This window comes from Erinaceus europaeus, chromosome 18, assembly GCF_950295315.1.
Source record: "Erinaceus europaeus chromosome 18, mEriEur2.1, whole genome shotgun sequence".
NCBI classification, from domain to species: domain Eukaryota; kingdom Metazoa; phylum Chordata; class Mammalia; order Eulipotyphla; family Erinaceidae; genus Erinaceus; species Erinaceus europaeus.
In genome coordinates this window covers 72,901,900-72,926,344 of record NC_080179.1, presented here as the reverse complement: position 1 = coordinate 72,926,344, position 24,445 = coordinate 72,901,900, and the positions used below count along the sequence as shown (strand labels likewise).

Here is a 24,445-nt window from a genome sequence, read left to right as displayed (position 1 = left end):
TGTAGATATATCTGAATGCTACAAATGGTTTTCTCTTTCTGTAGCTATACAGAAAACACTTCATTAAAGCTGGTAAAACTAGAGTATTAACTTTGATAAATTTGTGTTTATTTCAAATTTGAGAACACTTCTAAAATATACATCTTAGTGAGATAAATATCTACAGAAAGTGTCAAAATTAGCACATAACCATCAGAAAATTTAAAACAAATATATGCTAAATAGAATATATGCATTTTTCAAAAGAAACCTGGCACGCTGCCAGTATTTAAATTTTCCCTTAATTTTAACTAGATTAATATTGCCACCGATTCTTAGATAGCCATGTACAATGTGAAATCATTTAAGTATATAGAAATAAAAAGGCAAATGACTTTTAAAAATTCAAATTGAAGCTCACATTTATATAATCTTTAACTCCTGTAGGCTTATACATTCATTCTGTCTTCTGGAAGCTACAATACACATACCTGACAGGCAGTGTTCTGTCTCCTTTCCTCCTATCCATTTCTCTTTGGGGAACAGGATACCAACGGAAATTCAGTTTCCAGTTAAAACCCCCGTAAGTCATGTCTGATCCAGCCATATATTCAAAAGTATCATCACTAATTACATCAATGATGGGGCATACAACTGTTTTCCTGTACAAAAATTTAAAATAAGTTTGCTGAATAAGTAATGAATTCATGTTACATTAGCTTTTATAAATTCAGCTGACACATTGAAACTTAAGTATTTTGCAACTTTAGTATGCTTTTATTTACATTTGCCCTTTCCCCACCCCCAATGGCATTAATTCCTTTTACTGTGTATATAGCATGGTCTATTTCACACTACCACTCATAATCTAACCAAACATACTAATCGATCTTAAAGCTGCTATCCAAATGCGCTCTCAGTATTAACTCGGCAGGATGAAGATGGTCAATTTTTCATAAAACCTCCATCCACGCACAGCATGATCAGTAGATCAGACCATGTATTGTCCGAACAAGAGCCCACGATAAAGCAATACAGTGCTGGAAGTACAGACATGATAAAGGGAAATTAGGTGTGGTAGTTTACACCTCTAACGGCATAGGGCAATTTGTAGAGATGATTCTGAGAAAATCTTCCTGGAGAAAATTTACCTACTGGAAAAACATGAACAAAAACCAACAAATAAAAAAAATCACAGTAGAAAACTGGACCATCAGAATAAGCAAAGGTTTCCTGTGAAAGACAAACACCACAACAATTTTTGAGTTTATGGTGATAACCAACAATATTTTAAACAGAAAGCGACCAACAATCCTAGATTCTAGTGCTTTACGCAATGGTCTATTTCCTTTCTCTTAAGTAAGAGGAAGACAACAGAGGTCTGGTGTTCCTGATGGTGATTTTAGAGTAAGATTTTTGTTTGTTTGTTTGTTTTGCCATGAGAGATGTTAAGTAATTTTATTTTTCAATATAAAGGAAAATTTATTTTAGCTATGTGGGATAAATCTGATAAAGATAAACATCCCATGACTTCACACATCTGTGGATAATAAACAAAGAAAATGAGTTAACAAAGCAAAACAAAAGCTAAAAGATGTATCCCACCAAAGTAAAAGACTGGGGTGGTGGTAGGGTGATGGTGGTGGGAAGGGTTTAAGTCCTGGAACATGATGGCAGAGGAGGACCTAGTCGGGGGTGAACAGTGTATGAAAAATCACTGTGGAAAACTGAGAAATGTTATATATCTACAAACTACTATATTTTACTGTTGACTGTAAACCCTTCATCCCTCAATAAAGAAATTTTTTTAAAGTATGAATAGTTTTATTAGGTATTATGTAGGATTTTAATAAGGAAAACAACAAAAACAAAAGCTGAAAGATTAAGAGATTAAGATTGTGGTTATCAGAGAAGGCAAGTAGGGTTGCGTGAAGTGTGTAAAGGAGTTCAGTCGTGCACTAGTGGAGGAAAACTAGACTTTAAGTGGTGATCAAAATGCAGTAGATACAGATGTCAGAGCATAATGATAAATGATTGATCTGTGTTGTGTTTTCTCTCATCCTCCTCTAGTCCTGGTGTCTGGGTTTTATTATGGGATTAACCTTCTGTCATCTCCCCTGAAAATGTTAAGACCTATGTAATTTTTCACTGAATATTGCTAATTATGAAAGGTACAGCTTGTGTCTCATATCTGGTAGGAGGTAAATGTACACATGTGTTGTCAAATTACCCATATGTGTGGGAAGCAAAGAAATGGGACCCATAATTTGTTGTCTTTGCAACACTAGTATCACTAATGCTCCTTTCATTTTGGGTCTTATATTCTACTATAGCGTAAAGTCTGATTTGTGTGTGTGTGTGTGTGTGTGTGTGTGTGTGTGTGTGTGTATGTGTATTATTTCTTTTTTGCAATAGAAAAGCCTAACAAGCACTAACTGCTGAGGCAACAACTGGAAACATTTATTTCAAATAAATACAATACCAGCCACAGGAGATAAAAGTGTCAGATACTTCAGTGTCAGATACACTAAAGAGCCATTAACATTCTTGGGTGATTTCAATTAACAACTGGGGCCACCTGATTTTTTTTCTTGTACTTTAAGCTTATCAGCATATGGTCTTAATTCTCCAATAAAGAGTACGTCTCAGAACTGTAATCCCTCACCCTCAATCCCAACAAATGAAGAAATCTAGGCCCATATGTACGCTCTACCTGTAACCTCTCTCTGGGACACTTTGACTGTTGTTCAGTTTCTGGACCCTGTGATTAATTCAACCTTTCTTTTATTTCGTGACGGATATTGCTAATGGATAACTTGCAGTCATAAGAAGGACCACAAGGTCTGGTCCATTCACAACACTGACTATTATGCACAAATGGACTATACAACACACCCACATACAATTGATCAAAGCCTCCTTCTCCTAAATCAATAGGATCCATCCAGTCTTAAATAAGCTTCTGTGATTCTGAAGTCAACAGAACTATTATCTTCTTTTCTTTGTGAAATTTAATGATCTGATTTGCAAGGAGATGAAATTAGATCTAATGATTCAAACAGGATTTTATTATCTAGTTTTGATGACTTTAGAGATGATAAAAAGGACAACACATTTGAGTCTTTTATATTGCGAGTGCGATCTAACTGCTAGATTAAAAACAACAAATGACCAAGGCAAGCCTATACTACAACAGTGTATGAAAAATCACTATTAAGTCTGACACATATTTAACACAGCAGCATAGAGAAATGTTGCCGAGAAATGCACTTAAGATTCTGCAAGTTCATTTTACTTTCTAAGACTTACCCTCCTGTAGTTTCTGTACAATACAGAAATTGGGGAAAAAACGTTATTGCCCATGTACTGCACTCAGTTAAAAAAAAAAAGATTCTTACTGCTTTCTTCACCTGTTATGGTTCATTTTACTGACAGCCTCCATCCATCTTCTGGGTAAGGACTAAATCCTGCCATTTACATCATGTAGTTTGACTAGTTCACACTCAGTAGCCCTTGTCTTGGAAACTTAATTAAAAGGCTCAACACTAGAAAGAACTTTCTGCTGTTGGTGGAAAACCTATGCTCGTCAGATGTTCTGAAAATTTTCTGATGATAGACAACATGGTTATCTTTACTAGGTGTTTAGAAATCATGTCCATTTATCATTTATTCTCAAGACCCCTGTACTGTGTAGTATAATCATCAGAAAGGATCTGCAGATCCCTGGGAGAGTTCTTATCCCTATAAAGGATTCCCCAGGTTTTCAGATATCACCATTTGTATGTGCAAAGTGGCAGTACTCATTTAAAAATTCTCAGAGATGTGCTTTCCATTTTTTGGTTGTTTTTTTTTTTTAAATTTATGATAACATTTCAAGGCAGTATTGATTTTGTGCATTTATTTTTAACATCCTGAAGGCGATCTAATCTAGACTTGAAAAAGACCTATTAACTAGCTGAGATAAGACCAACTGCAAGAATGGGAGGAACAAAATTGTTCCCATCACTTCCAATAAGTGAGAAAACAACTTCTTTGTTCATATTATTAGGTACAAGTCAGACCATCTCCACCAACTAATTCATATATATAAGGCATTGGAATATTACAAACTGGCTTTTATTTTACCTAGGGATATTCATTCACCACATTCTAACTGTTTGAACAGTTCTTAAATATTCATACAAAGATACTGACCTATGATTTAGGGATGGGATGAACTACTTTTTTTCTAAAACAAAATAATCCAGTATATAAATCTTCTGAGGACAACTAATTAAAAGACTTTGGGCTCTTAGGCATTTATCCCAAGGACACTGAAACACTAATCCAGAGGCATATATGGGCCCCTGTGTTCATAGTGGCATTATTCACAATAATCAAAGAGTGGAAGCAGCTGAAATGCCCCTCAGCAGATGACTAGCTAAAGAAGTTATGGAGTATATATTCTATGGAATATGACTCTGCTATCAAAAAAAAATGATGATACTACTTTCTTTGGGACAAAATGGATGGAAATGGAGATGATTATACTTAGCGAAATAAACAACATGAAAGAACTGGATTCACTCATATGTGGAATGTAGAGAAATGATACACATAAGCTTGAAAAAAAATAGAAGCCAGACTTGGGAGAAATAAAGTGGTTATCTTTGGGAGGTGGGAGGTGGGGATACAAATACCTTTGGTGGTAGTTGTGGTACAGAGCTATACACTGTATTCTTACAATCTTGTAACCTACTGTTAATCACAAATAAACAAAATAAAATAGTTTGGGGGTCTGGGCAGTGGTGCACCTGGTTCAGCACACATAGTAACATGGTCACGGAGCCAGGCAAAGAAGTTTCAGGAGTGGTGAAGCAGTGCTGCAGGTGTCTCTTCTCTCTTTCTCTCTCCCTATCCCCCCTCCTTTCTCAATGTCCCTCTGCCCTGCCAAAACAAGACAGATACATATACAAATAAATTACTTAATTAACGAAAGAGTTTGGAATGAAAACCTGAAATGTGCTAGTAAGGTTCAGTCACAACCCAAAGGAACGCAAACACAAATGCTTACCTATCTTCTTTTATTCTGGCCAGCAAGGGCTCCAGCCATCCCACTGTGCATTCACAGTGAGCATCCAGGAAAGTTATGACCTGCCCCTTTGAAGCAGCCGCTCCTCGAAGACGGGCACGGATTAACCCGGAACGTTCTTCCATTCTGATGATTTTTACAGGCACTTCTAGATTTTTCACATAATTCTCCAGTGCCAACTTGAGGAAATCTGTAAATGCACAATAATAATGTGTGAGAACTTGCTGAAACCATAGGAACCACAGATTTCTTAATTACAAGCTACGGGGGAGTCGGGCGGTAGCGCAGCGGGTTAAGGGCACGTGGCACAAAGTGCAAGGACCGGCTTAAGGATCCTGGTTCCAGTCCCCGGCTCCCCATCTGCAGGGGAGTCGCTTCACAGGCGGTGAAGCAGGTCTGCAGGTGTCTGTCTTTCTTTCCCCCTCTGTCATCCCCTCCTGTCTCCATTTCTCTCTGTCCTGTCCAACAACGACATCAGTAACAACCACAATAATAACTACAACAATAAAAAAAATTACAAGCTACGTTGACACTACCTGAATGAAAAGATAAAATGAAAAAAAACAAAACTACATCCACCAAGTCAGGTAATGGTTGAATCCCATGTTTAATGGACTTTGGACAAAAGAAACACTTGACCACTCATTTGGACTGATGTCTTGGTTTAGTAAAAACAAAGTGGCATCAAGAGAGAATATGAAAGAAAAAAAAAAGTATTTGTTCTTAGAGTTTCCACTCAGTTCAGCCATGATAATTTGACATAGGTGATTTTCTCACTGGTGTAAGAATATTATAGATGACTGACAAGTTGTAGCTTTGATGAAAATATAGCTGATTAATTCAGAAAGATAAAAGAAATAGTAGGCAGACCTCTCTCACTGGCGTCATCCACCAAGATGACCTCAGAGAGCAGAGAGTGTGGGGAGCGATTGATAACACTGTAGACTGTTCTCAGGAGAGTGCTCCAAGCTTCATTGTGAAATACGATGACTACACTGGTGTTGGGGAGTTCGTCAGGATACACCTTTGTCTTGCATCTGGGAAAGAGGGTAAAAAGAGAGAGAGACACGTTCATCAATTTACCTCATCACAATCACTGTAATAAAAAGATCCGTAATGACACCACGGTAGACTTGAGAGCCACCGAATGAAGAAAACATTTCATGAATCTCTAAGATAATTTTCCTTTTTATAAATGCTGCAATCAGTTGACATTTGGAAATTAAATATGCATAATTAGTAATATTTTACTCTAACACCTGTAGGGAAGAAAACAGTATGATTTCTGCAAAAATGAGAAAGCTATAATAACACTTTTTAAAAAAAATTTTTACTTATAAAAAGTAAAGGTTGATTAAACCATATTTTAAGGCTATCAATGGGAGACCGAGTACAACAGGGAAAGGTGAATTCCTTTCCTGGATATAGTGTTATCCTTTATTTAGAAAATGAAAAATTACTGCATAAATCAAAATGTCATAGGAACATTAAAAAGAGATATGACCACAAGATTTTAAAGTATGTAAAAGTGATATAATTTTCTATTCTAAAACTGAATCATGTATGTTTTCCATTTTGTTCGAAGACGCTATAAGCCACAGCTACTCTGAAGGAAAGTTCAGAAGCCAGGATACAGATGAAGAGTTGAGGGGGTTTCCATTTGTGATAGCTAGTAGGCATATTTTATTTATATTCCAAAGGGCCTGTATCTATACTAGTTTGTTTTTTTTTTTTTTTTTTTCTCTCTGAGCCTGAAATCTGATATGCAGGTGTTATTGTCTGGGAAGATGATGTCATGGATAGAAAAGGAACAGAAAGCTGATCAGAAAAGACAGTAGCTCCCAAATATGGGAAAAGTGTATAAATATTGTTGACTATAAACCCCATATTTGATGTCTGGAACCCATATTCAGCTTAGGAGCCTATGTGACCTCTGCATCCCTGTAGATCTGAGCTCACAGTCTGTGGTCATGAGTAGGAAACGTTCCAAGCTGCCCCAATATCAGGACCCATCTTCCTCAAGTGCAGCATAAAGTATGTTGTCCAGCCTTCCTTTGGAGGATGGAACATTCTCTACCATTGTTGATCCAAGTTGAGGGCAAAGTCCTATGGGGGTCCACAATGGGTTCATTATTAGTCAACAATTTGTTTGGCTTTATATGTTAACTCTCTTTTCAGCCACCATGTTCCAGATGTTAGCATGATGCCAACCAGACTTCCCTGGACAGACAACCCCACCAATGTGTCCTGGAGCTCTGCTTCCCCAGAACCCCACCCTACTAGGGAGGCAGGCTAGGAGTATGGATCGACCTGTCAATGTCCATGTTTAGCGGGGAAGCAATTTCAGAAGCCAGACCTTCCACCTTCTGCATCCCACAATGACGCTGGGTCCATGCTCCCAGAGGGATAGAGAATGGGAAAGCTATCAGGGGAGGGGATGGGATACGGAGTTCTGGTGGTGGGAATTATGTGGAGTTGTACCCCTCATATCCTATGGTTTTGTCAGTGTTTCCTTTTTATAAATAAATTAGAAGAAAATAAAAAAAAAAGAAGCCAGGATGCATTTTGCATATCTTCAAATAGTACAAAAAGATCAACAGGGTTCAGGAAATGGAATACCTTCCTAGAATATCTCAAACATTAGCATGCGTAGTTATCATCTAGACAGTTTTAAAAATGCATATTCCAATTCAATCACTCTAGGATACATCTTTTCTTTTTCTTATTTATTTATTCACCATGGCCAGCACTTCATCGCTCCAAGCCAACTTTTTTTTTTTTTCATTTAGAAAGTCAGAGACAAAAGCAGAGAGGCAGTGGAAGAGATAGAAAAATAGGAGACTGCAGTTTCTTCTAGTGTGGTGAGGGCCAGGCTTATTCCTGGGCTAGGTGGACTGCAAGGCAGGCACGCTCCCCATCAAGCTATCTCTCCAGCTCAACTACTTCATGGCTCAAACTGACGCTGTTGACTGGCTACGGAAGAAGGGCAAACGCTAGAAGAAGAAGAAACTAGTTCATTTTAAATTAAGAGCCCCAGGGCGATTCAGAGCAGCGGGTCCTTGGAGTCCAAGAAGTAGAACCTCATGTTTTTAAGGTCAGGAGATAGCACACCTGCTAGAGTACACACATTACCATGTGCATGGATCAGAATTCGAGGCCCTGGTCTCTGCCTGCAGGAGGGAAGCTTTAAGACAGGTGACGCAGGGCTGCAGGTATCTTTCTTTTTCTCTTCTTCTCTATCTCTCCCTCCCCTCTGAGTTTTTATGTCTATATAAAATTATTTTTTAAGTTTAAAAAAAGGACATGTTTTCAGTAAAATTTATGACTCAAGGACTCCACATTTTGCTTCTTTTTAATTTTCCAAATAATCTTATAGATCCTCGTACATGCTGGTGAAGGACTTACGGAGGTGGTGTTCATCTTTAGTTTTCAAGCAATCGATCCAAATAACATGGACACTGCTCCAGTTGTCATTTTAAGTTTAATATGCAGATGACCCTGACTTCTTTAAGCTTATCCACAATCATTTTTGACATGCTTTTTAAAATCATTGTTAACTATAGAGTATATATATATATATTAGTTTTTAACTTTATGTCATTTGATAGGTCAGGGAGAAATTGAGTGGGAAGGGGGTATGGAAGGGAGGGAGGGAGGGAGGGAGAGGGAGAGGAATGGATGTAGACCAGCATCACTGCTTGTGACTCTTCCCCCATGCAGATGGAGACTGAGGATTTGAACCTGGCTTTTCGCACATGGTAATATGCACTCTTTAAAAAATATTAATAATGGAAATATTACCAATACAATAGGATAAGAGGGGTACATTTCCACACAATTCCCACCACTAGAACTCCATACCTCATCCCATCCCTTGATAGCTTTTCTAGTCTTTGTTTTTCTTCTTCTTTTTTAAAAATACTTATTTCCTGGACACTGGGCATTTACTCTCTCTCTCTATTAAACAAATACATCATTTATAAAAACTGTTTAATTCACAGTAATCTCTCTCCCCATTATTCTGGCAAAGTTTCAGCGATTTCTGTGCGACTTATGATTTGACTGGAAGTTCCATGCAGCTTATCTCTGTATATGAACATCAAAGGCTATCTTGCTAACTCAGAAAAGTTCTCACCATGATTTTCCTCAACATTCAATTCTTCTGCCTCATCAAAAAAAAAAAGAAAAAAAAAACATGTTTCAGTTTCAGCATGGTATGCAAAGAATATGGTAATCATCTTTAATGAAGAAATAGAGCTGGAAAAATAGGGTGAAGTGAACTAGCAGTCAGTAAGCACTGGGTTACCCCAAAGATAACAGTCTATGAAGGTGGATTAGTATTATTTGAAAAAAAGAAATTCATGAGGGGGATAGGGAGCATAACTATTATGCAAAAAGGTACTCAACAGAGGATCTGAGGTCGCAGGTTCAATCCCCAGTACCATCATAATCCAGAATAGAAAGTGTTCTGGTCTTTCTGTCTCTGTCTCTTTCTTTCTAAAATAAATGAATAAAATTTAAAAAGAGGATCAGGAATTAATTGTAAATTGCTTTTTGTATGTTATAGTATATATCAACAAAGAACCATGGATATAATGTTAATTTAGATAAATCATTTAAAATATCAAATGAAAATTCAGGTATTTAGTTCCAAATTCTTAAACTGTTATCATATTTTAATTTTTTGGTTAAAATCCTCCACTCACAAGTGTTAATTTTATATTCATTATATGTGGCAAGGTTATAATGAACTAATTTACTATTAATGCAGCTATTATGTTTACATAGAGAAAATTTCCACTGTCATTATTTAATGGAGCATAAAAATAAAATGTGGCTAGTATCTTTATTAACTATTAGTTAGTTGTTAGTTTAGTCTAGCTTGGTATAGATTGCACTGCGTCCTGCATGAATAAAGAGATACTGCGTACAGCTCAACCATGAGTCCCTGGTCGTCTGTCTCCCGTCAATGAAGCTCAGCCCGACATATGGCACCCAACAGGGACTCACATATGCCCTGAAACAGAGACCAGCACCGACGTGGGACCTAACCTGCCCATCGCCCAGATAAGTAAACTTGGCTACCCATCCACCATGGGTTGCCTTTCTACTTATGAAGAGGTTTGCCAAAGCCTCTACTGTTTCATTATGAGACAGTTTCTCTATCTCTGGAACATTTTACTCTGGGCCACACTTTGTTTCCCTGACCGGGAACTTTGGTTTCTTATGACCGGGATCATAGAGCTTGGGAGATGCACGGAGATTTCTCCTTAGACTTTCTGGATTCCCTCTCCCATGTTTCCCGAGGAAAAGGACTACATTTTGCTCCGGGCCACAATTTGGTTCTTTATGACTGTCGTAGAGCTTGGAATATGCATGGGGATTTCCACTGGGACTTTCTGGACTTCTTCTCACATGTTTCCCATGGAGAAGGACTACTCTAATTTGAGGAGCATTCTCTAGTACCCTGGCAGTCCCCAAGAATGGAGACACGTGGTTAGTTCTACTCTCCTGATTGGATTCTTTCTTCGATGAGAAGACACTTTTAAAAATGGGTGCCTGAAGCAATCCATCCGGAACAGTCAGAAGCACCCTAAATGGAATTTTGAAGAGCTTTTTGGACTAGGTCGCCCTCCAGGGACTCATGATACTACATGGTGAGATCTTGATAATCTGGTTCAAGTTGTGTTTCATAAGAGAGTGATTTGAATGACTGAATTTTTGTTTGACATTGACTTAAAAAAAAATGCTGGACGCAGCCATGATTTCTAGAGACATCCAGAAACAATCCAAAAAATTGTTTTTCCCTCCTTTGATTTCTTTTTTACGTCTTGGCATAAATCTGAAACATTTAATCCTGAAAACTGTATGAGTTATGGGCGGGGCAGATAGTGGAATGATTATGTTAATTATTCTCATGCCTGAGGCTTCTACCATGATTCTTCTGTTTACCTTTCCACATTTTATTGAGTTTAAACTGTTTCAACAACTTTGAATTCATACTAGAAAGGACTTCCAATTATAATGGAGTTATCAATTATAGTAAACTTTTAATCTGATACAAGTTTTGTTTGACAAGTAAGTGAATTTCAGCTGTCAAAGTCTTCACATGAAAAAGCATCTACTCAAATGGAATTCCTGGAAATCCATTTAGATCCTGTTCTCTGACATCGCCCACAAGATGGAATGACTACAGCACACCCCCGGAAACCAATGATGTGACCTGGCACGACCTGAAGAAACAGATTCACAGACTCCAAAGATCACTCTCTACAGAAAAGCAGAATTCTGGTGGCCAACATTCCCCATTGAGACAGACGTGCAGCGTTTCATTCCCTGGCATTTTCTTCCATGGCCATCTACTTTGGATTGACACTTCCATCGGACATACTGGTACACGCTGCTGTGTTTCTCAAAGACTAACTTCAGCCAATTGCCTTGAGACTTTATAAACCATGTCCCCTCGCCTGCAGGCTCTGTTCACAGAGGCAGAAACCCCCCCCTCCTTATTAGGTTATGCCCACAGAGGCAGGAAACACCCTTTGAGGCAAGAGATGCCCACAGAGACATGAAGCGCCCCCAGACGCAATTGATACCCCCAGAGGCAAGAAATGCCCTTTCGCCTGCTAGGCCTTGCCCATTGAGACAGAAAATACCCCCTCAGGGCTCCCCTTGGCATCACACTGGTTATTGCTGCTCGCCTATTTTGTTTTCCATGTCTTATGTCAGTTCTTTTGAAAATGCCTATATGATATAGGTTTCTGTTCACCCCTACACTGCTAGTCCCCTGACAGTGATGAAGCCTTTTACAGACATTGATCCAGTTATATATGGCCATAAAGTAAGAGAGAGATGTTGGGGAATTGTGAGGATGTGGTTGAGCTTGGAAGGGCTTGAGCCTGAGGGGTGTGTCAATCCTGTTAGTCTCTCTCTCTACGGAGAGGTTGAGCAAAGAGGGACAGTAGAACCCCAAAAAGGTGTGCCTCTTATCAGTCTCCCTGCCTCACAAAGTGCCCCGCAATCCCGATACTATGGCCATTAGTTAAAAAGAAAGGGGGAATTATTGGTATCTTCGAATTCTGCTTTTAAAAACCCCTTCTGTTTCATTTGGTTTAAATCCCCCCTGCTTAACACTGCATTCTATTTACATAACCACTGTATTCTATTTATATAACCACTGCCGGTCTATTTACATAAATCACTTTTACATTTACATAAAGCACCACCTTCTCTCCAGGGCATTGGTGGTTTAGTGGTAGAATTCTCACCTGCTCCACCCCCTCTCCTTGTCACACCCTGATCCTCTCCTTGTCACACCCTGATTTTCACCAGTCATTTTTCTCTCCACCCTCTCTGCGTCACATCCTGTTCACACCCTACTTGGGAAGTATATATAAAGACAACATTGTTCGTTTTAGTTAGTTGTTAGTTTAGTCTAGCTTGGTATAGATTGCGCTGTGTCCTGCATGAATAAAGAGATACTGCGTACAGCTCAACCATGAGTCCCTGGTCGTCTGTCTCCCATCAATGAAGTTCAGCCCGACAAGAAAAAATGGTTTAATAATCAGGAATCTAAAGGGAAGGAAACAGCAGATGAGATGTGGGGTATCCACTATGGAAAAAGCTAGGAAGTCCATTTTAGGTCTATTCCAAGAGACCCCATGGCTTTACTGATTTTTACTTGATCTCCATAGCTAACATGCAGGTGGTCTAAAGGTATTGTCTGTGGAGATGGTGTCAGATTTAGAAATAGAACTAGGGAAGAGAGTAGCTCCCAAGTATGGGGAAAGTATATAATTACTGTTAACTATAAACCCTATCATTGTGATCTGGGGCCCCTATTCAGCACAGAAGCCTGTATAAACAGACAGCATCCCTGTTAGTCTGAGCTTGCATTCTACGGTCATAGCTGGGAACATTCTAGGACCCAACTTCTTTGAGTGGCAGACAATGAGTCCCTACCATTGTTATTCCTCATTGAGGGAAAGGTCCCATAGAGGCCCACAAGGGGGCAGTCCATGATGCTGTTCCTGATGGAGATGACCAGTGACTATGGTGAGAGGGATCTGTTAGAGGTCTAGGCCTATCATGTCTGTGTGGGACTCCCAGGATTCCCTAACTAGGGCCCCAGATGATGGGATGGCTTGGTAGTGACCAAAAGAGCCATCCTTAAAGTATGTTGGTCTCTTGCCCTTATCCAGCTTTTGCAGTCCTTTCTTTGACAGGGTTAGCCTTAGAGTGAGGGAAGTAAAATAAGAACTAGGTGAAGAAGGTATCTAAGTCTTTATGCTGTCTTTTTTTAGGTCTTTCTACTTGCTTGCTGTACTTATTGAGTACTGTAGACTATTGTAAAAAATGTTTACTTTAAGGTATATATATATATTCCCCTAATTTATGGGCACATGTGCATATGTGTTCTATCTCATGGGTCCTGGTCTATATCTAGGTTCTGCGGCTTTGTTAGGAAGTGTTCCACCAAAAATGGAAATAAGGAGTCCTATGAGCTAGGATAGGTCTCAACAGAGTAATGGAGTTGGAAGGTTGACACCCCACACCTGGTGTCTCTGCTCACAGTCTGAAGTGAAACATGTTGAGGTGGTACTGGTTGCAGTGATTTGGTTGAGATCAGCAGATGCAGGATCAGAAGTTATGGATCAAGAGAAGTATGAAGGAAATAAGCCAAGCCCCAGATTCCAGGACCAGGGGATATATGTTATTTATTTATTTTTTATCTTTACTTATTTAATAGAGATAGCCAGAAATTGAGAGGGAAGGCAATGATAGGGCAAGAGATAGAGAGACAACTGCAACACTGCTTCACCACTCACAGAGCTTTCCCTCTGCAGGTGGGGACCAGGGATTCGAACCTGGGTCCTTACACATTATAACATGTATACTCAACCAGGTGTGCCACCCCCATGGCCGTGAAATATAAATTTTATAGTAAATGTGGAAGATTCCTGCTTTGGTAGTCTGAGAAGGCAAAAGATACTTATTGTTATAACCAAGTTATTTGGGAAGTTGATTTACTTTAAAAATCCTATGGTTAGGATTTGCTATATCATAGAAGACCTCACCATAATTTATGTCATTTAATGCTATTTAGAAATAACTGTATCTTATATGCTGACAAGACCAGTTGCTTCTGGCCTCCCTGGCTTAAGATTATAGGTGATTTAATATTTTTTTAGAAAATCATTATTAGTAATGTATTAACAGTTTAAGTCCACTGTTGAAATTTAATCAGGTTACTAGTTTGAAACCTTAAGTGTTTAGATTGAAGAAATATATACTCAGAACTAGGCTCTATGCATCAAAAATTTCAAGATATTCAATCTATATATTTCTCCTCATATTGGTTAAATATTGATTTATAAGACTATATGTTAATAGGAATGCATATTAACACACCATTCCTATCACCAAAGGTCTATATAGCCCGCTAAAGTGAAGCTGAAAATCTACCCTCACCCTCCACCCAGAGTTTTTTTTTTTACTATTTATTTATTCCCTTTTGTTGCCCTTGTTGTTTTATTGTTGTAGTTATTATTGTTGTTGTCGTTGTTAGATAAGACAGAGAGAAATGGAGAGAGGAGGGAAAGAAAGAGAGGGGGAGAGAAAGATAGACACCTGCAGACCTGCTTCACCACTTGTGAAGTGACTCCCCTGCAGGTGGGGATCTGGGGGCTTGAACCAGGATCCTTAAGCCGGTCCTTGCGCTTTGCGCCTCTGTGCTTAACCCACTGTGCTACCGCCCAACTCCTGGATTGTTTTTTTTTTTTTTTTTTAACTTTGGTGCAATACTCCAAATTCCTTCAAATTCCGTCTAATACTTGTGTATCATTTGCTGATCTATAAGTATGGGAGGAATAAATCTAGCTTTTCTATTGTGGAAAGAATATAAGAGTAGAGATGTGCTTCTACTATCTGGAAAATGGAAAGACAGTGCGTTAATGCACCTATTTACATCTTTCCCCTTGGCTATGCACACGTTATGGAAACATCGACTGTTACAATTTGATTTTATCCTTTTCAAAACCATGTTGTGTTTTCTGATAGGCAACTGAACATAGCATGCCACATCAAAGAGAGAAAAAATGACTATAAGATGAGAGTGTGAAATCACAAAGGATCCATAATTACATAGTGGTTTAGCGAGACACAATCCATTTAGAACTCCAAACAAAAGCTGTTATCACTGTGGCTTGCCATGACTTGTTGCACAGCTGTTCACTGAGTCAGTGGGTACCTTTTATTGCCTCAATCAAACAAGATTAATAGCAATAATTAAAAAGAAAAGACATAATACAAGTCTTTCATACACTTCCTATTTTTAAGAGCTATGGGAATTTCACTGAACTTTGCTGAATTATAATGATTTTTATGTTTCCCAATCATTAGTATTCATACTTTCAGAGAGAACTTTCATCACTTTCCAATGCATCCTTCTAATGAAACACAGGCTATGGGAAAGTGGGTCTTGCATTATCATAGCACAGCTTGGGATCTCAAGTAAAATGAAGCACTAGGTTTTGCATAGGTTCCTATGTATCAGTTAAGCTAGAAAAGCAAAGAGGCCAACACAGAGAGTGAGATAACACAGCAGTGAAGCTTCCTTGAATGCACTGAGTCACACACAAGGCAAAGCAGTGCACTACCCACGTGAACTATCGTCCCAGCTCTCAGATTGGCCATTTTGTTGATTTATATGTTGATTTCAAACCTTCCAGATCAATTGTCTATATCATACCTGAGTGACTCAAGGCTTTGTCTCACTATCTTTTCATTTGTATTTCCTAACACATATATATATATATTTTAATCCAGGTAGTAGTTGCCTTCATTTTTGACCTTTTTTTTTTATTATTAGATCTACTACTGTGGGCTGAGTAGCAGGATTACTGCATGCAATATACTTCAAAAATGTGCTAGTTTGAGAATAAGACTAAACAGATGGATAAGGGAAGAGAGTAGATACCAAATATGGAAAAAGTATATAAATACCACTAGCGGTCAACCCCATCAATCTGATCTGGGGCCCACATTCAGCACCTCTGCACCAGTAACGTCTGCATCCCTGTCAGTCTGAGCTTTGCAATGAGTGGTCGTATCTAGGGACATTCTAGGCTGCATTTGTTTGGGGACTCATCTTCCTAGAGTGGCAGAGTATGTTGACCCAGCCTCCTTTCAGAGAGTCAGGCAGTCCTTACGATTGTTGTTCCACACTGAAGTTAAGGTTCTGTAGCGCCCCACCAGCAGATCCATCTGATACCTTTGGATGATCCCTTTAGCCCACCTGCATTTTAGCTCTTGAACTCAGGCAAAAATTAGTAAAGTCATGGGCCCCTTGGAATATCCCTAAAAACATTTTCCTAGCTTTTTCCAAAATGGAGACCCCCAAATCTCATCTGCTATATTCTGGCCTTCAGATTCCTGATTATTAGACAATATGTTTTGCTTTGTATTTTCATGCTTTTCAGCTACCAAGTTGCAGATGTTACCATGACATCAAGCTGACTTCCCTGGTCAGATGACCTCACCAATGTGCCTTGGAACTCCACCTCTCCAGAGCCATGCCCCACTAGGGAAAGACAGAAACAGGCTGGGAGTATGTATCCATTTGCCAACACTCATGTCCAGCGGACAAGCAATTACAGAAACCAGACTTCCCACCTTCTATACCCCATAATTATCTGGGTCCATATTCCCAGAGGGACAAAGAATAAGAAAGCTCTCCCAATGGAGGGGATGGGATGTGGAACTCTGGTGGGGCAAATTGTGTGGAATTGTACCCCTTCTGTCCAATGGATGTGTTGATCATAATAATAATTTTTTAAAAAGCTTTAAAAATGTGCAAGTTTGTTGGTTTCTGTTTGTAGTTTGTTTGGTTTGGAGGATTCGGAAGTAGTAAGAACAGAAACCCAGGAAGTAGTCTCTCGCATCCCCTAACTCTACAAAACACTATACAGTTCACTTCCGTTATCCTCTGCTGTGTACGCCTCAACCATTTCTTCTTTTTCTTTTTTTTTCTTCAGTATATCTCACTTTTCTAGTAGATTGGGGATTCTTAAAAAAGACAATTCATTGTATGTATCTTCATCTCTCTAGAAAACAACATTTGGCATGCCAGAAACGACATTTAATAAAGGGTTGGTGAATGAAAACTTCACAGTGAGGCTGTATGAAATATCAGATCAATATCCCAATCATATCCGCTCTGTAGTAATCTCAAGTGCTGGTGTCAAAATATGAGAATCATTTACATTTTCAATTGGTTTTGCTTTTCAAGAAACGATAACATGTCAACACATGAGGTAGTAACAGGAAAGAGCAGTAGCATAAAAAATGATTCTCTGGGATTGGGTGGTAGTGCTGCAGGGTAAGCACACCGCACAGCATGAGCACAAGGACTGGCATAAGAATCCTGGTTTGAGCCCCGGCTCCCCACCTGCAGGGGGTTGGCTTCACAAGTGATGAAGCAGGCCTGCAGGTGTCTGTCTTTCTCTCCCCCCTCTGTCTTCCCCTCCTCTCTCAGTTCTCTGAGAACAATCCAACAACAATGACAGCAATTACAACAACAATACTAACAACAACAAAGATAAGCAACAAGGGTAACAAAAGGGAAAAAAAATAGCCTCCAGAAGCAGTAGATTCAATCTCTTCTCAGCCTTTTGGCTAAGATCAAGTACAGAAGCAGTAGATTCCTAGTGTAGGCACTGAGCCCCAGTGATAACCCTGGAGGCAAAAAAAAAAAAAAGAGAATCTCCAAGTCACTCATACACATCTTAAATCTAAACAATACCATCACTATTTGGACATATGGAAGCAATCTTTGCACCTAGAAAACCTCTCCCTACCCTGCCTCTTAAGGTTTGTGAGAAAGCCCTGTAAGTTTCATTTATTCTATCTAGGCAAAGTAGATGAAAACTGTCGCTATATTTATATTGTAGGATATCTGAGGACAACAGATTAATTAAACAAGTGTCATATGAATGTTATTTGTTGTTATAGCACAAAGCACTGCACAGACTGCTTTGAATAACAAATCTATAACCACGTGGGTCAGCCTGCTGCAAACTGGACTCTGATCTTTTCTGTGTGCCAATGAGTCATCTTATATGCTTAGTTTTTGTGGCCATATTTCCACGCATTCCCCCATTTGCAGAACAGTTTCAGTAACAGATTTCACGTTGAGACCATTCTGGCTTGAACGCTGCTTCACCTTCTTGTCCAATGTAAGCAGTACAGTCTGAGAGTACTGATGATTTGGGGCTGAGAAAATAGTATAGTGGTTATACAAAAGGATTTTCATGCCCGAGGCATGAAAGGTCCCAGGCTCAATTCCCAGCACTACCAGAAACTGGAGTTTAGCAGGCTCTGATAAAATTGAATTAAGTTAACTTAAACTGAAAATAATAAAACTGTTGAGAGTACTGATAATTTCCCTGTAAGTGCTTCTAAATCAAGCACTGACCTAATCTGAAATTTTTTCCTGGCTGACTGTGACTACTTGCTATTATATCTTCCTGTTGACCTCCCTCAATCTTTGCTTATTATTTCTGCTGGAGGAACTCCGAGGCTCATGCCTGCCTGCTGAAGTCTCTGCTCTGACTCTGCTCATCTGCCAACTTGAGCCATCTCCTACTGGCCAGCCCTGTGGCTTGGCTTGATGATGAAGATCTGCATTCAGCACGAAGGGTCAAACCATCTCCTGCAACAACTGAACGCTGAGTCATACAACAGCTAGAATAAGAAACCCAGTCGTAAACAGCAAGCATTTATTGAACTTCTAATTATGTATCTGACTTGTACGTTTTATATAGATCGTCGCATTTGACCCCGAGAACTGAGGCCTCCTGCAACCACATAGGTTAACTCTCAGGAGAAAGCTATAAACACACACATAGCTTTACTGCATGCTTCAAGAAGTGCCAGTAAACATATTCATTCAAACGATGCGTTGCTCAAAGAATCCTCTTCTAACAGTAGACTGTTCATGTTGGCAGATAGTTATCTTACAAATATATGTGTGTATTATAAATCATTTGCTAGTCAACTGACCTCTAGGGTCTATCCTCATTATATCACCAGGTCTCAAGCATTACAGCAAATAAGTGATCTAACACAGCATGATTCCTACCATATATCACATAGGCTCATCCCACTAATCTCTAAAACCTTGGGCTTCTCTTTCAAGGCCTCCAGGCATGTATGTCAAGGTGGCACATGATCTGGTGGTCTCTTGTGGAGCCAGCAGCTGATATCACTTGTTCTTTGTTTGAAGGGGCTATATCGTTATGATGTTTCAAGGAATAAAGAACTGATATTCAGGTCACTTATGTAACCTGTTTCTCAATTTTAGAGCAAAGATTCAAATCCTGGAAACCTGACTTCAAAAGCTGCAGCCCAATCTGCAAGTACTTTCCTAACACAGAGGTTTCTGCAAGCTATGTTAAATAAATCGGTATTTTAATTCAGTTATGGGGGAGATACAGATAGCAAATAATGTTGGTTTAGGTACCTGCTAGTGATCTTTATTCAGCTAAGTGGTAGCTGGAAATATTATGAAGATAAGTTGAATAGGGGCAGGGAAAATAGCATAATGGTTATGCAAAAAGAGTCAAACTTGATGCAACAATGCCTCTAGTCCTGGGTTCCATCCCCAGCATCTAACACCACCATAGCCCAAAGTATAGCTGCGCTCTGGTCAAAAAAAAAAAAAAAAAGCAAGGATGAGTTAAATAAAAAGTTTCGTGTTGGAGTACAACACAGCAAGTATAAAACCTACTCCCTACTATTACAGATTGAATTTATCTTCATTGAAGGTCACTGCATTGATAGTTATGCTACTGTCTTTTGATTTGACAAAGAAACCAACTTGAGCATTTGGATTTCACCAAGAAGAACAGAGAAGACAGTCAGAAAAAAACAATCACAAAATGCTAAGTACACCGGTGAATGAAGGGAACTTTGAACGTCTGGAAACAATCCTTTGGGGACTTAAACTGACTGCAACTTGGCCTGGGGAGATAGAATAATAGTTATGCAAAAACACTTTGGTGTTTAAGGCTTTGAGATTCTCGGTTCAATCCCCAGCACCACCGTAAGTGAGAGCTGAGCAGTACGTTGGTCTCTTTCCTTTTCCGAATCTCTCTCTCACTAAAATAAATGAAGTATTTAAAAAAATAAACTGACTCAGGGCTGCGTGATGGCACACCTGGTTCTGAGCACATGTTACAATGCACAAGGACCCGGGTTTGAGCCCCCGTCCCCACCTGAAGGCGGAAAGCTTCTCAAGTGTTAAGCAGTGTTGCAGGTGTCTCTCTTCCTCTCCATCACCCTCTTCTCTTTCAATTTCTGGTTGTTTCTATCCAATAAATAAATAAAGTTAATCAAAAAATTAATAAAAAATAAACTGACCCCATGCTGACATTAACAGACTGGGGACACTTCAATGGGCATCTGGTGCATTCTTAACAACAAACAAGACTTATGAGAGATCCAATTTCTGTCAAATAAACAATATGCATGCCTACATGCTATTACTTTTATGATGTCAAAAGTAATAGTTGTTAATAATTACTACTCTCTTTTTTCAGGAAATATTAGTGAGAACTATGTAAGCAAGTCACATTTTCTATTGGAAGCAATACTCTTTCTTGAAATGTAGGAAAGAACTATAATTCAACTCTGCAACTGAAAATAAAACACTACCATTTAGGTAAGCTCTATGGACACTGTTGTTTTGGTACATGAGTTTCTAGAGCTATTGTGAACTCTGAATTTTATTCTTCTATGCTACTTAAAGTACTGATGAATGAGCTGTCTAAACTGATGTGTTTATTTATTGAATGTGATAACTACAACTAAAAATCACTGCTACTGTCATGTGTAAAATTATATTTGTAGGGCAGGGGTAGATAGCATAATGGTTATGCAAAGAGACTCTCCAGCCAGAGGCTTCAAAGTCCTAGGTCTGATCCCCTGCACCACCATATATCAGAGCAGAGCAGTGCTCTGGTTTAAAAAAAAAAAAAAAAACAAGAATAAAAAAATTATATGTTAGTGAAAATAACAGTGACTTTTCAGCCCATTGGGTCTGGAAGCTAGACTATGCTTTGTTTCTGCCCTCATTCATGACTTTACCCAAGAAACCAACTCTAAGGACCTGACCTTCTCACTTCTAGAGAGAAAAAAAGAAAAAAAATAAGATCCAGGTTCAAAAGTAGAAACATTGATACTGACATCATGATGGTGATGCTGATACCATGACTCACAAAATCCCAAAGATTCCTCTCTCATTCCTTTCTTTTCATCCAAAGCTACTGTATCTTCTCCATAGGCCATCACCTTTCATTTAAATTACAAATGGAGCCAAAATAGTGTGTTTATAGAATAATCTTCATCCTCAAAGTACATATATTCCTCATTTGCAAGCCCAAGTACCAATACAAATGGAAACTCCATTCAAATATATTTTAAGGCTTTCCATTGCCTATACTAAAGGGTTGTCAAGATTTGGTTCACTCTTACTGAGGTTACCTTGTTCTCTCACTTGGTATTTAACAGTCAAGCACACTTAACCCTCTCCAGGTTTTCAACAAACGAAGTCATCTCATACTCTTTTATCTCTATCTTTGGATCTTTTTTTCCCTGTGAAGAACACATAAATATTGTTCAGAGTCAGGCACAAGTCACTGTTCCTCTATAGAACTGAAAATTCCTTAGAAATTTGTTCACGCTCCTAAACTTCAGCATGTTTTATTTACGTGTTTCTCTTTCCTTAGTTTGTTAGGTAACAGAAAACATTTGAAAGGTGAAGCTCTTTCTGAGTGTGTAGAAAACTCTCCATTGCATTACAAGTACTTTGTAAGGAAAGATGTGAAAGTGTCCCTGAAAATATCCTATTTCTCTTACTATTACTCCAAGGAAACTTTCAGCCACAGAACTCTTTCAATATAAGATGCCTTATTTACTCATCCAGTACTTGAAAATTTTTATAGATTTTAAGCAATATGTTGGCTATGAATCACACATTCTTGAAGGAAATAGAGGAACAGGTAATAAAAGAAAGTTCAAATGGTCAAGAGAGTCTGTATCCAGAGTGAATTGTGATTAGAAATTATGTTCAACAGTGAATGCTTGTATGAAGGTTGACCAGCTCTACATCATTTACGTATTTATCTTTTGTAAGTTCATGTTTCAGTTCTCTATTTCACGTAAGAGCAAAACCATCCACTGTCTCTCAACTCATTACTTATGTCAATAAGCATAATCACTTCCAGTTCCATCCATTTTGTCCCAAAAGATACAATACCATCTTTTTTTCGCTTGTTTTTTAAGAAACACACATATCTTAAAAATATATTTCTTTAGTAAAGGTATTAATGTGTATAATATAAATTCCTATGAAGATATGAAACATCATAGGAATTTATTCATAATTTGTTCCCAAAGTAATTATTTACTATCATGTTATCACACAATTATTTTCCTACATCTTATATGTACCTTTGTATGACATCTCTATACTCAGTTAACAATATCCACAATGGTCTCTTTTTAAGAAAAAAAGAAATACTGGGAGTCAGTTGGTAGCACAGCGGGTGATACAAAGTGCAAGGACTGGTTTAAGGATCCCGGTTAGAGCCCCCGGCTCCCCACCTGCAGGGGAGTCACTTCACAGGTGGTGAAGCAGGTCTGCAGGTGTCTGTCTTTCTCTCCCCCTCTCTGTCTTCCCCTCCTCTCTAGATTTCTGTCTTATCTGATAACAATGACATCAGTAACAACAACAATAAAACAGCAAGGGAATAAATAAATTAATATAAAAAACTTATTATTGGGAGTCGGGCTGTAGCGCAGCAGGTTAAGCGCAGGTGGCGCTAAGCTCAAGGACCGGCGTAAGGATCCCGGTTCGAGCCCCCGGCTCCCCACCTGCAGGGGAGTCCCTTCACAGGCGGTGAAGCAGGTCTGCAGGTGTCTGTCTTTCTCTCCCTCTCTGTCTTCCCCTCCTCTCTCCATTTCTCTCTGTCCTATCCAACGACAACGACACCAATAATAACTACAACAATAAAACAACAAGGGCAACAAAAGGGAATAAATAAATAAAATTAAATTTTAAAAAAACCTTATTATTAAAAAAAATACTGAAGAACATACTTACTCCAGAGTATTTTTTCGGTAGTAATAAAATAAAGTCAAGAAGTCTCTATAGATCAACTCCTCCGTTTCCATCTCATAAATGCCCTGATTCTTTCTCAATTGTTATTGCTAAATCTAACATAAAATATCACGCCTCAGTGACTTCAAGCAATACCAAAATGTCAAATATATCTAGTCCTAATTTTAATGTGATGTTAGTTAAGACCAGTCACTACTATTAGAGAATAAAAATTGTGAATAATAAATATTTCCACCTGTAATAAGATAATTTTCAGATGATTTGTTAAAAATGAAGTCATGCCTTCTAGCAAAGTAGACCAGCTATATATCTGCAATTGCACAGTGAAGCAAAATGATGTCTGTAATTACTGCCAAAGAGATTTGGTATCTGCCCAGCAGCCTTCATATGTTGTTGATAACTCTTGCACAGAGCTGTTAAAAACATGGTGATGTGTTTACTTTATTTCATTATTTAAATATTTCATATTTGTAGTCTATAAAAGGACTCAGATAGGCTTCTCCTTTAAACTAACTTTATTAAATACCTAAAGGTTGATAATATGAGTCCTTTAGGACAATATGGATGGAACTGAAAATGGTTATTCTTAGTGAAGTTGGTCAGGGGGTGAAAAACAGCTACCAGATGACTTTGTTCATATGTGGGATATAGAGAACTGCAGCACATGAACTTGCAAACAAGCACACGACCTAACAAATGAAAGAGACAAACTGGGGGTTGGGCGGTAGCGCAGCGGGTTAAGCGCAGGTGGCGCAAAGCACAAGGACCGGCGGAAGGATCCCGGTTCGAGCCCCCGGCTCCCCACCTGCAGGGGCGTCGCTTCACAGGCGGTGACGCAGGTCTGCAGGTGTCTGTCTTTCTCTCCCCTTCTCTGTCTTCCCCTCCTCTCTCCAGTTCTCTCTGTCCTATCCAACAACGAACAACATCAACAATGGCAATAATAATAACCACAATGAGGCTGCAACAACAAGGGCAACAAAAGGGGGGGAAATGGCCTCCAGGAGCGGTGGATTCATGGTGCAGGCACCGAGCCCAGCAATAACCCTGGAGGAAAAAAAAAAAGAAAGAAAGGGACAAACTGTGATAATTACGGTAGCTACTAGGATTGAGGGCAGGGAGCTCTGATGGCGGGTACGGTGTACAATTATACCACTGTAATTTATTTTTAATTTTTTTATATTTATTTATTTTCCCTTTTGTTGCCCCTTTTTTCT

General features: G+C 38.9%; 1 protein-coding gene across 4 annotated transcripts in view; it reads right to left on the bottom strand.

Moving 5' to 3' along the window:
* Positions 1-24,445, bottom strand: part of GALNT13 (polypeptide N-acetylgalactosaminyltransferase 13) — a 555,668-nt gene that overhangs the window by 242,159 nt on the left and 289,064 nt on the right. For all 4 annotated transcript variants that reach the window (XM_060178155.1, XM_007520879.3, XM_060178154.1 and 1 more), the window contains 3 exons: positions 5,921-6,087; positions 5,033-5,240; positions 471-641 (listed from right to left, as the gene is read on the bottom strand). In XM_060178155.1, the coding sequence (XP_060034138.1) occupies positions 471-641; positions 5,033-5,240; positions 5,921-6,087 (546 nt within the window). The remainder of the gene's footprint in view (positions 1-470; positions 642-5,032; positions 5,241-5,920; positions 6,088-24,445) is intronic.